The sequence below is a fragment of the Lineus longissimus genome, chromosome 8 (genome assembly GCF_910592395.1).
Source record: "Lineus longissimus chromosome 8, tnLinLong1.2, whole genome shotgun sequence".
Classification (NCBI taxonomy): Eukaryota; Metazoa; Nemertea; class Pilidiophora; order Heteronemertea; family Lineidae; genus Lineus; species Lineus longissimus.
The window spans coordinates 14,207,640-14,218,971 of NC_088315.1; the positions used below are offsets into that span (position 1 = coordinate 14,207,640).

The 11,332-nt window shown below is 40.5% G+C and overlaps 2 protein-coding genes across 2 annotated transcripts; both read right to left on the reverse strand.

Annotated features, from left to right (window-relative positions):
• Window positions 1-2,520, reverse strand: LOC135492950 (arginine and glutamate-rich protein 1-like). The gene is made up of 4 exons (XM_064779696.1): window positions 2,388-2,520; window positions 755-1,006; window positions 397-572; window positions 1-167 (listed from the first exon to the last, which is right to left on the reverse strand). Exons 2-4 carry the CDS (start codon window positions 1,000-1,002, stop codon window positions 1-3), a joined length of 591 nt encoding a protein of 196 aa, XP_064635766.1. The 5' UTR covers window positions 1,003-1,006; window positions 2,388-2,520.
• A 1,795-nt stretch (window positions 2,521-4,315) lies between these two features.
• Window positions 4,316-8,983, reverse strand: LOC135492951 (uncharacterized). Its single transcript, XM_064779698.1, has 4 exons — window positions 8,590-8,983; window positions 7,501-8,487; window positions 6,944-7,111; window positions 4,316-5,130 (listed from the first exon to the last, which is right to left on the reverse strand). Exons 1-4 carry the CDS (start codon window positions 8,981-8,983, stop codon window positions 4,316-4,318), a joined length of 2,364 nt encoding a protein of 787 aa, XP_064635768.1.
• Between the last annotated feature and the right edge of the window lie 2,349 nt (window positions 8,984-11,332).

The window sequence follows — 11,332 nt, forward strand, 5'->3', positions numbered from 1 at the left end:
CTATTTGTTACAGAATTTGAGAAGGGCCTCCATGAAACCCCTCCTCTCCTCCCTCTCAGCCTCTTGCTTCTTCTCCTCAAGGGAAAGCCTCCTTTCCTCAATGTCCGCCTTCCTCTCCAAATAATCACCCACATCAAACTTGGCTTTCTTCGTTGGTGTTGGATTTTCTGAAATGAAACAAAATGTGATACCAATGTTTCTTTTTATTCAGGAAAACGTGGATTTCAAAGGCTATTTTTGGGAGTCAGTTCTTCTGAAATGACAAAGCCAACAAATATAGGTATTTGTAAAATATATTTTGTATTGCACTTTGATTCAAATTTGACCGAGCTCATAATTCACATTTATTCATGTACGCCATTGCTCAGTTGCAACAACTGGCCGTATTTGACTTACTTGTAATGCCCTCCATTGCCTTCCGACAAATTTCTTCACCTTGACACTCTTCCTTTTCCTTTTTTGCGGCCTTGTCTGCCTTCTTCTCCTTTTTCACATTCTCAGCCTCATTCTTCAACTGCCTTATTTCCTGCAGTAGCTGCTCCCTTTCATCATACTCCTCCTCTGTGCCTGATCTACAAGGACAATGAGAAAGCTATCAATTTTTACAGCACAATTCACCAATGAAACGTTTAAAAATGAGTATTTTGGAGATTCTGTTTTAAATTCAGGGCTTCAGTCTTTAATCCTGAATTTAAAAGAAAAAGCTACTGGAGGCGTTTTCACTGGACATGCATGCTTTCAATCAATTTCTTACCTCTTAAGGGAATCCATGTCTTCTTTTATATAGGCAGCTAGAAGCGTTGCTAGTCTTTCCTTCAGTGACCTCTCTGTGAAAGCCTTTGCGTCACGGCGAAGGAGGGCAACAGCCGCATTGCTGTTGTCCACAACTTTAGTCCATTTGGTAGGATTGTCGTGTGGGTTTACCGCAGCTATTTCTCTTAAAACTAAGATGTCTATTGCTGGTGTGAAGCGAATAAAACGTTTTGGGCTGGGTGTTGCCATGATTCTGAAAATATACAAGAACAAGTGAGAAAATTTCATTCTCATCCAGTATCCACAGCATGGGGGTTAAAAGCATGTTTTGTACCAGTAACTATTTATAAGAAGCGCCGATGATGACCAGAGTCAGACGGAGGGAGAAAGGGTAGTAGGCCTAGTCCCAGTTTAAGAAGCTTAATAAAGGCCTAGGCCCCATGCTCAACATGCAGTCAAGTTTCAACGCTGTCAGAGTAGATTATGAGCTGTCAGATCATCAGCTAGTCCGGCTGTTATAAAACGCGGATTCCGCGGAAATCCGCGGAAAAATCTAACTTGGCTGCAGGGTGGCTACCTGAACCGCAGGTGAGAGTTTTTCATATTAGTAGTGTGCATTGTACTCCTGGTGACAAGGTCTTTGGGAATCCCCGTTATATGGTGCGCTGTATGCGCCGTAAATCACAAGCACCTTGGAGTTTGAAATAAACTTATACTCTAGACGGGCCGCGAAGTAAGTTTTTGTGATTGCTTAAAATAGACTCCAATGTGCAGTCGCATATGGTTGGTTAGGTTCGGTTGGTTAGGTTGATTGTCCTAAAAAAATTTCGTAGACCAGAATTCAGTTCATCATCGACTTATATTTGAAGGAGGCATATACCGTAACGTACATCAATCCGGGCAACAGTTACACTTGAAAGCAGCCTCGTAATGTGTTCCGTTATAGGGAAGGAACCACGGTGGTGTCGAGATAACATGCAAAGTTTATCAACACCAAGAAAAAAAGCAAGAGGAAAGGGTCGATCGGAATGGCATGAATGGCGCTCCAGAGGATTAAAATCTGACCGATGAAATGTGCAGATACTGGTAGTTCTTGCCTCCGATTTATAATTTATGTTGTTATTTGTATAATATAATTATCATTAAATATTATGCGTGTATTTACTGGTGGCTTTGTGATTTTTCCGCGTTTTATAACAGCCGCAGCTAGTCCTTGCTCATTGACATGGGGGGGGGGGGGGGGAGAGGACGTCATGGTCATGGATGGCAGGCGTCTCATCCGTCGCCATGATCAGTGAGTGAATGAATTAGAGATCGTTTTATCAATTGCACCGCATCCGAGTTCCAAATTTTAAATGTATCATATTTTGGGACCTCACTCAGGGGAAATTCTATGACTAGGGCCGGGGGGGGTCTTGATACGACTGGAACACAGATACACGTATGGTTGACCCGCATATGGAGGGCGGGGGGGGGGGGGAGTACCAGTAACATACAGTTTGCTCTTGGACTGTGTGTCCGTGTGTACCTAGTATGTAATGCATGCATGTAGGCACAATTTAGTACACGATTCACAGATCTTGTCATGGTCTGTGAACGGCACTTCACTTTACGGATGAAATGATCATAAATACCATGAAATAATTGCGCAAACTGCCCATTCACTATGGTCTTCATATGCTTATCTAACTACTTAGCACTTCAAATCAGGTATTTTAATTCACATAAAGAAGAAATTTAGGAAAACCCTGCGCCGTTTGACACTTGGGATACAGCTGATTTTTCTCGGGTCACGGCAACGCGATAGATACAAAGTGCGCGCGGATCGATGACGTCACGACATTTTATGATGACACGGCGCTGCGCTATCCCGGAGCTGATCTCGGAAACGGATTAGCAGAATCTGTCTAATGATACTGATTATAAACGGCGATCACTAAGAACACACATGAAGATGACTTCTAAAACAACACAATGCGGTTTCTCTGAGGGTTAATCCTCCTGAAGAATATCACAAATCCGTGAACAGAATCGAATGAAGGTCTAAACTAGAGGCCTGACGGCCTGGATAGCTCCGCTGGTGGAATAATTAGACATTCTGCTTGATGAGGGGAATGTGGTGCAGAAAATGTAGGAGGTACCACTGTTGTACCAGTGTACATTGCTGGTATGTAGTAAATGGGCTGAATGGAGTCTCGCCACTAGTCTCTGCCATGTGCTCATTACAGAGACTAGCAAGCCAATGCATTTTTCTCGTTGTGAAGCCATACTGCAGGTGATTGCCGGAAGCAATTGTGGAAAGAGGTTGGACTTTTTGACTTGATTGATGCGAGATTTTTTATTCCACAGACATACAGACATACATTGCACACAAGCATATGTTGTTGCAGACATGCAATACTTGTGTGGGCTATGAATGATGAGGAGTCATGTTATAGACCCTGTTTGCAAGAGGATGGGTCGCATCCTGTGAGGGCAAGAAATTCGTTCTACCGGTACATTAGGTTTGGGAGTGTGTCACTAAATTACTGGATGGGATTAAAGAATCTTGAAAGAGCTCAGCTGACACCTTGTTTTACTTTGTTCTGTTGAGTATGAAATGACATTGATGTCCAATCACTGCATAGGTTTTTGCGAAATGATATAATAGTGCTTTGAATGATCACAATGGTTGGCAGATATTGAAAGAAAATTTTGTTTGATCTTTTGGCGACCGTTGTGTCGATTGAAAGTTGTCGAAGGAGTATTGAGCATGTGCCAATGTGACACATGTGGTAATGTGACAGTTCCGGAGCTAAATCAAGAATCTGCTAAGAAATGAGAAGGAATTGAGCAGATGTGTAAAGTTAACATTTATTTATTGAAAATAATTGTAGTTGTCCAGCAACTGATTGAAATTAACATACTCTGATTTGTAATCATAGGTAAAATTAATGTAATCAAAAATGAAATAACAGCAGTGATGAAGTTGTGAGTACAATGTTTGGAAATGATGCCTTTCCAAGGATGCCTTTCCAAGGATGCCTTTCCAAGGATGCCTTTCCAAGGATACATGTAATACTACAGGTACAGGAAGTATTCGCAATGATTGAAATTACGAGATGGATTGATACAGAATTATATCTAAGCAAGGGTGATATAGAATGAAATATTTCCAATGATTGAAATGATAGATGAGAACATATGAAATAACAGCAGTGATGAAGTTGTGAGTACAATGATTGGAAATGATGCCTTTCCAAGGATACATGTAATACTACAGCTACAGGAAGTATTCGCAATGATTGAAATCAGTAATGTTAAAAACACAGATCAGTTATGAGATGTAATATATAAAGTAACACTAATGATCTAAAATGCTGAAGATTACAAATGCGTATGCATGATGATAATATAACACTGAAGCAATATCTGCTATGACAAGATTGAGAATTGCTAAAATGAAATGTAGACATGTCGAGTAATTTTGCTGGTTGCCCTCTTACAACGATGCAGGCCTGTGATGCAAAATGTTGTTAACTGTTCAGGCTATTATGCATGTAGAAAGGTACAGGTTGCTGCTTTATTGACTGGTTGTGAGAGTGGAGATTATATTCGTTCTAGGATAGTATGTGACGGTGAAGTTGTCATCGTATTCAAGAAGGAATGACTCAATATGCTCAGCTGACGGCATCTCATCATGTTCTGATGTGGATGACACTGTGGATGCTTTGATAGCATCAAGAATTTCGTCCAAAGTATCAGATCTGAATGCAAGTTTGTAAGTTTCCTGAGTTTGTGTTTGAAATGTGCCATCGCCCTGGAAGATTTTTTTGGCTTTAAGTGCAAGTTGCTGGTTGCCACAATGGTCACAACGACATCTTGTGCCAGTATTAGAGATGAAAGCATTTAGGTGACTGCATGATATACACTGATATTTTGTTGTTATTTGTATGGCAACAATTTCGGCCTGAATAGTTGCAGTTTCCAATTTGACATAATTGGTTAATGGTGGAATGTTAGTGATAGTGGTTTGTGGTGTAGTTGACAGGTGCTTTTCTTTCTCAAAGAATTTGACAGACACATTTTCCAACCTGTAAGTGTTATTGACCTGAAGCTGATCAATATTTTTGTCCCATGTGGACAGGTTAGTGATACCAGTGTCATCAGCAACATACTTTGTTTGCATTCTTATTGGTCCAGAGGCGACAGTTTTAGTTTCACATTTTGGGTTTTCACCAAGAATGACAACTTGAACATTGATTTTAGTATTTGGTGAAATGGTGGCAATTTTTTCAAGTTCTGTTGTAAACGGTGTGGGTGGTTTGTGCTCATAATGCAGCTGGTGGGATATTGGAGTCATTTTGGATTTGGATGTGAGTTTGAGATCTTGTTGACCTGGATTCAAACGAGATGGAATCAAATTGTAGTTTTCAATCATGACTGGATTTTTTTCCTGCACAAGTGTTAACATAACAGTCCCAGGGCTGCTCACCCCAGATTTTTTTTGTGTGTATTGTGACCCCCAGAATTAAGTATTTTCCCTCTTAATTGAGTATTTTTGATATTTTGAATGAAAGAAATGAGTATTATTTGCAATAAATGAGTATCCATAAAAACACCTCTATTTTCAATTATTTTAATGCAATATTGAACACAGAAAATACAATGAGCGAACGAAACCCACTTTTTGTATGGTTTTTCAGACCAAAACATTGCTGATTTGTCGACACAGCTATACAACCTAATACCTTCCATTAAATGGATGCACACTTGGCGCTTTGACTGCAACTTTCACTTTTCAGACACACACATACACAACATTCAAATCTTACAGGCACGTTTAAGTGCTTTGAGGTATACATAAAAGTCCAAAAAATCACTGAGTGGCCTTTTCAAAATGTTCCAGCAGCAGCCAATCATTAAATTTGATTTAATGTTGAAGAAATAAAATAATCACCAAGGCTTGAAATAAGAGGTATTGCATAGCAATTATGCTGCCTAAATGTCTTGAATTGCTCCACAATGGATGAGTGTTGGATCAAATTTGCTACACTACCGGTAGCTTTTGGTCAAAAGGAACAGTAGAACTGCTACACAAGACTAGAAAAAATTTAATCACAGGCAAACCATGCCTAAAATAATCATACAGCAGCATCTTAATCACTTTTATCAAAACATATAGTACCCTAGGAAAGATTGCCACATTCCAGATAGCAGCACCCAACTTCAATTGAGTAAGAAATAGCTTCACACAGAATGTGCTGTGACCTGAAATGTATGGCGATCTCCTTAAGGTACTTTACAGTCATGAAAGTTAAGCCTATAAGGACAAGAAACTAGAATAAAAATATAGTTACAGGCAAACCATGCCTAAAATATCCATATAAATAAACATTATGCAGCAGCAAGGTCAGAACAATATTGACTAATTACTGTAGGGCATTTCAGGAGATTATCTGCACCTTTCAGATGGCAGCAGTTGTCCTCATGCCCAGACTGTGCTGCTACCTGGGAAGTGTTGATCTCTCTTGAATATACCTTGCAGTACATGTACATGTACATGTAATTACTGAACTGAACTAGACGAAGACTAGAAAAAAAATGTTAATCACTTATCTGGCAAACCATGCCAAAAATATTCAAGAGATCCACTTCAAGGCCAATACACAATTTTGACCCTCCAGGGCAAAACCATTCTTATGGGGTCTCTGAACTTGGCAGGCTGAGATGGACTGTTTGTTCATTTCCTGTTGTCTTCCTTTTGTGAACTCTGAGTTAATCAATTCTGAACAGATTTCAGAATTGGGCCTACAACAGGGAACTGATCTGTCTCAACCAGCCAAGTTCAGAGAGTCCATAAGACTGGTTTTGCCTCACAATTGAATTAGAAGTTATTTAATATTATCTAAGAAAAAAGTCAGAAAAGCATTTTTGTCCATGAATTGAGCAAAGAGTCATTTGAGTAGACCAAACCAGCTGTGTTTGAGCTACTGTTTATTCAAATGGTGCTGGTAGTAGGCAGACTTAATCTGCTTTAGTTTGTTTGCAGAATACACTCGGTTGTGGGCTTGCCCTGGCCTGGTTTTCATCAATATGAGTGCTTCAGTTGTTTCAGGGGCCATGCTGCTCCTATTCCAGGTTTTATTCTGGTGAACTGATGAAAATACACGTTCACATTGTGCATTCGAATGGGGTATCGTCAGAATACCCAAGATGACATGGGCCAGGTTCTTGAACATCGGCACACCACCTCCATCCTCCATCTTTCCGATTTGAACCCATTTCTTGTCTATGTCATCAATGCCTTCAGCCACTGGGATCTCGGTCTCCGATTGATACTCGGCGAACTCAAGCTCCACTGTCTCTCTTGAGACACCTGGAATTAAGAGGACAGTACATTACAGCAGCATATGAATCAGAGGTGAAACTAGCAAGTTGTGAATACCACCTTTTTAAGAGAAACTCTGAATAACAGTAAAGCTTTAATATTTGAGTCACTTTTAGCTAGTCTGTCTTTTCCACCAAGTGGCTTTTATAGCTAATCCATTATCGAAAAGAAACATCACACATGTCAGAACATATCAGCAGCAGCATAATTAGACAATGTTAGAAGCAGTAATCAAACTGATTTGATATCTGTAGCCCATCATCCAAGGACCTTCAGAGAGAAGTCTTTTTCTGCAGGCATCATACTTCTATACTGTGGCTCACCACCTGTGGAGGAAAATGCCATTACATGTTTTAATGCTTCAACATTGCACTCACCTTCTGGTATCAATGCTGGGAATGTATCCAAGAAATATCCGAGGTCAGCCGCTTGTGCACCATTTATCCTCTTTTTGGTGTCAGCAACCTCAGCGTGCTTTAGGAGTGGTTCCTGAAGGGGTAGCTTTTCCTTCAGGTAACTGCAGGCAGCGATGAAGAACTTGCGGACACCAGAGAAGAAGTCTTTGATACGATGGCCTCGGAGACCATTATTGTCTTTATCAGCAATGAAGTTCCGTGCTTCTTCCCCGATGAAGAGGTCTGCATCTTGCCTCTGCCCCAGTTCCGTTGTCACGTTCATGTTTTCAATAGCTACATGCCGTATGGCTTCTGGCATCTTGTATCTAAGTAGCAAATCTCGCACTAGCTTGTTCAAATCTTGTCTCAGCTCGTGGATAAGGGGAGCTTGCTGCTGAAGACGCTTGTTTGCGTTATCGAATATCTTCATGGTGTGGACAAGGAACAGGCAAAGAAGCTTGTTTGTAGGTGATCGATAGAACTTGAAAAGCCTGCGTTCTCTGCAATCTTGGTCTTCTGGGAGGGATTCACTGGCTTCCCTGAACAGCTGCTTGAGAGCATCCCAATTCTCAAGTACCCTCTTTAAGCACATTCCTACAGATAACCACCTGACTGAGATGTGTTTCAATATTGTCATGTGTTCAACCTCGTAAAACTGCTGCCATTTTTCTAATTCCCCCAGGCGGGTACTGCTTTTGTCGAAATAATAGTAAGTCTCCACCAACGCATCCTCAATTCCAACCGGAGTAAATGGCAGTGCTGCAGCAGCCTTCTTTGCTCCAATGGCCATTAGGTGACACGGGCATCCCGACAGATAAATCTTTGGCTGCTCCTTGCGAATTGTTGCAATCGCCCCATTGACCTTGCCAACCATGACTGGAGCATTGTCAGAGCCAAAGGAAATACAATGTGCCCATGGCACGTTATGCTTGTTTACCTCGGTCACGACAAGTCCACCAATGTTTTTGCCTGAAATAAAAAGTACAAGTTGTAGAAAGAAAATTGACCATATTTGAGTACTACAAGAAGGAATCATACATGTCTAGTAACTTATTATTATTATTGACTCACCAGTAGACTTATCCTGCAATGGCAGGCAGGGAATCCCCAACAATCTCTGCTTGACACCATCCTTTAGACTCGAGGTGAAGACAACCATCGGATATTGTTTCTCTTTGACATCGTTGCTTCCATCTGTTGCAATGGAGAATGGCCCCCTCCTTATTTCATCAGCCACGCCCATTGCCTCGTCACGACCAAGGAATTTCACAATTGCCGTAGTTTTGTCACGTCCTGCCATGTATCTTTGTGCAATTTTAGAATCTGGGAAGGCAGCCTTATTAACCTGGTTCAACTTGTCGGCCAATGACAGGGGCAAGTTATTTTCTGCAATCAAATCAGCGTACGCAGTCTCGGCCCTGATCACCTGAGCATCCAAATCATTATCAATGTTTTTTTGGGGCATGAAGTTAGTAATTGCAGTGTTATTCTTCAAGGACTTAACAGTCTTCTGATGACTCCGATTGGCTTTATGGCGGGTAATGTCAAACTTATATACTGAAATCCACATCGCAGTATGTACACCGTGCTTTGAACACAGATTTCTTTGATGCCTCGATACCTGGCATTTTGGTGTACTCAGGCAAAAATACTTGTTTTCTCTTTCTCTTTTTTTGGGCTCGAGGGCCACCATCACCTGCCGAATCTTCACTGTCCAGGACATCAACGGTAGAAGAGGGACAGGGACGTTTCCTATGTGGACTTGGAGCAATTTGCTCGTCATCGCTGTCAAAATCGGAATCCATTGCATTTTAAGATCTCAAGCAACGCCTCAAGCAAACCAAACCTCCAGATACACCGCACACATACACAGCCTTTCGAGTACAGCGAGCGAGACTGGATTGGTTCGATTGTCTGCTGATAGGCGCCACTACTAACTTCTTCTAGGGCGGGAACTGGCAGGCGGGAATCGGGAAGCTTTCGTTGGACCGGGGGCGGCGGACCGGGGCGGGGTTTGAAATCGTTGGGGGTTGTTAAAGAAAACGTACAAAGCACATGAAATAACGTACAATTTTAACAAACATCAATGCGTATTTTGAAAAATATTTGCGTACTTTATTCATGAAATGAAATGCGTACAAATTCTTACAATTACGTACTTGCGTATTCAGACATCACAACGCGTACCAAATACGTTAATTACGTATGGGTGCGAAGCCCTGCAGTCCTGAAGATGTCGGGATCAAAGGTAATGCCATGGCAATACTGGTCCTGCTGTACTTGAAGCTCGAATGTGATGAAATTTTTTCTCTCCTGAACAGCATGTAGGTACCCTTGCATCTGATTTTGTGTGTGATCTTTTTTTGGTGTTAGTGCAGTAGTTGAACTTGTAGAAACCTTGGTACCTGAAAATACAAGGTCATTCTGAAGATAAGTGAAGTAGAAACAAAGGAAGTGATGAATATTTACAGATATTATAAGGAAAAAGGATCCAGAATCTTTCAAGAAGAAGTAAGGTAAAGAAGGACTTTTACCAGAAGCGTTTTTTTTTATTAACCTTTGCTGTCACATTGAACATAATTTTTCTTGGTGATGTACTTGCAAAATGTGCTTCTCCTCTTAGTCTAGGAATAGGATCTACAGCTTTGTGGTGTTCTATCTTCTTTAATTCAGGTATAGTTGTTCTTTGCTTCTCCTCTTAGTCTAGGAAAAGGATCTACAGCTTTGTGGTGTTCTATCTTCTTTAATTCAGGTATAGTTGTTCTTTTAGGACAAAACACTTTACCTGATAATGTTGTTGTTTGTTCACGTTTGTTCATAGCTGTGGTAGAAGTTGATGGAAGGGCTGTAAAAATTTAAAAAGTAAAATTCAAAACTGGATTAATTTGGTAATAATGCTGACAAACCTGAAGAAAAACCCAAAAGAGGTAAGGCCCAGTTTGTTTTCAGTTGCTACTTCTTTAAAAAAGTTTTTATAGATCCTCCAATTTCTTATTACAGGTCTCTTCAAAACCCTCTGCTGATATTGACTGAATTATTGCTGTCATTGACATTTCAAGAGACAACACTTACGTGATTTTTTGTTTATTTTTTCTGGGCTGAATAGTATCTTCTGTTTTGGTGGAGTACAAATGGATGGAGGAGCTGTAAAATAGGGACAAATATATAAAAGAATAGTCTTTTGACATTGTATAAATACAGAGTGAAATGATTTTATGTTTCTAAGGTGTGTCATCAGCTTTTAGCCTGTTCGATTGGATAGTCTGAATTCAACCCCACATAACGCCTGTCACCAAGTATTAGCGACTAATAATAAGTTTGTAAGATGTTTTTCAAGCACCTTAGATGAAGAGGGAAAATGGGTAATGGCTGCAGTGTTCTGATGTCTTTGTTCCATAGATGAGGTATTTGACAATGTCATTAGAAGAGTAGAAAATATTGTAACGATGCAGCAGAGTGAATAAAAGAATGGTCTCCAAGAGTGACTGTGTGTGGTAATTGCAGTTATTTCCGTTTTTTGTTTGAAATTCGTTGTTTAGGGTTCACTCTAAGGTATTTTATGGGTTCAAAATATACCTGTTGTTTCAACGTGGGTCTTCTGCTTTTTGGGAGAAGGGGTGGGCAGTTGCTTCTTGTTTTGTTTTCTTAGAATAGGAGATGCGATTGCTGAAATCATGAAAATACTCCTAGGTTAACAGGCAAATGACAAGACAGTTGACGCTATGGAGTAGATAGGTCAGATTTTACAATTGGTATCTCTTTCATAACTGATAAAATTCATGATCATCTCTTGTATGAAGGAAAAGTAGTCATG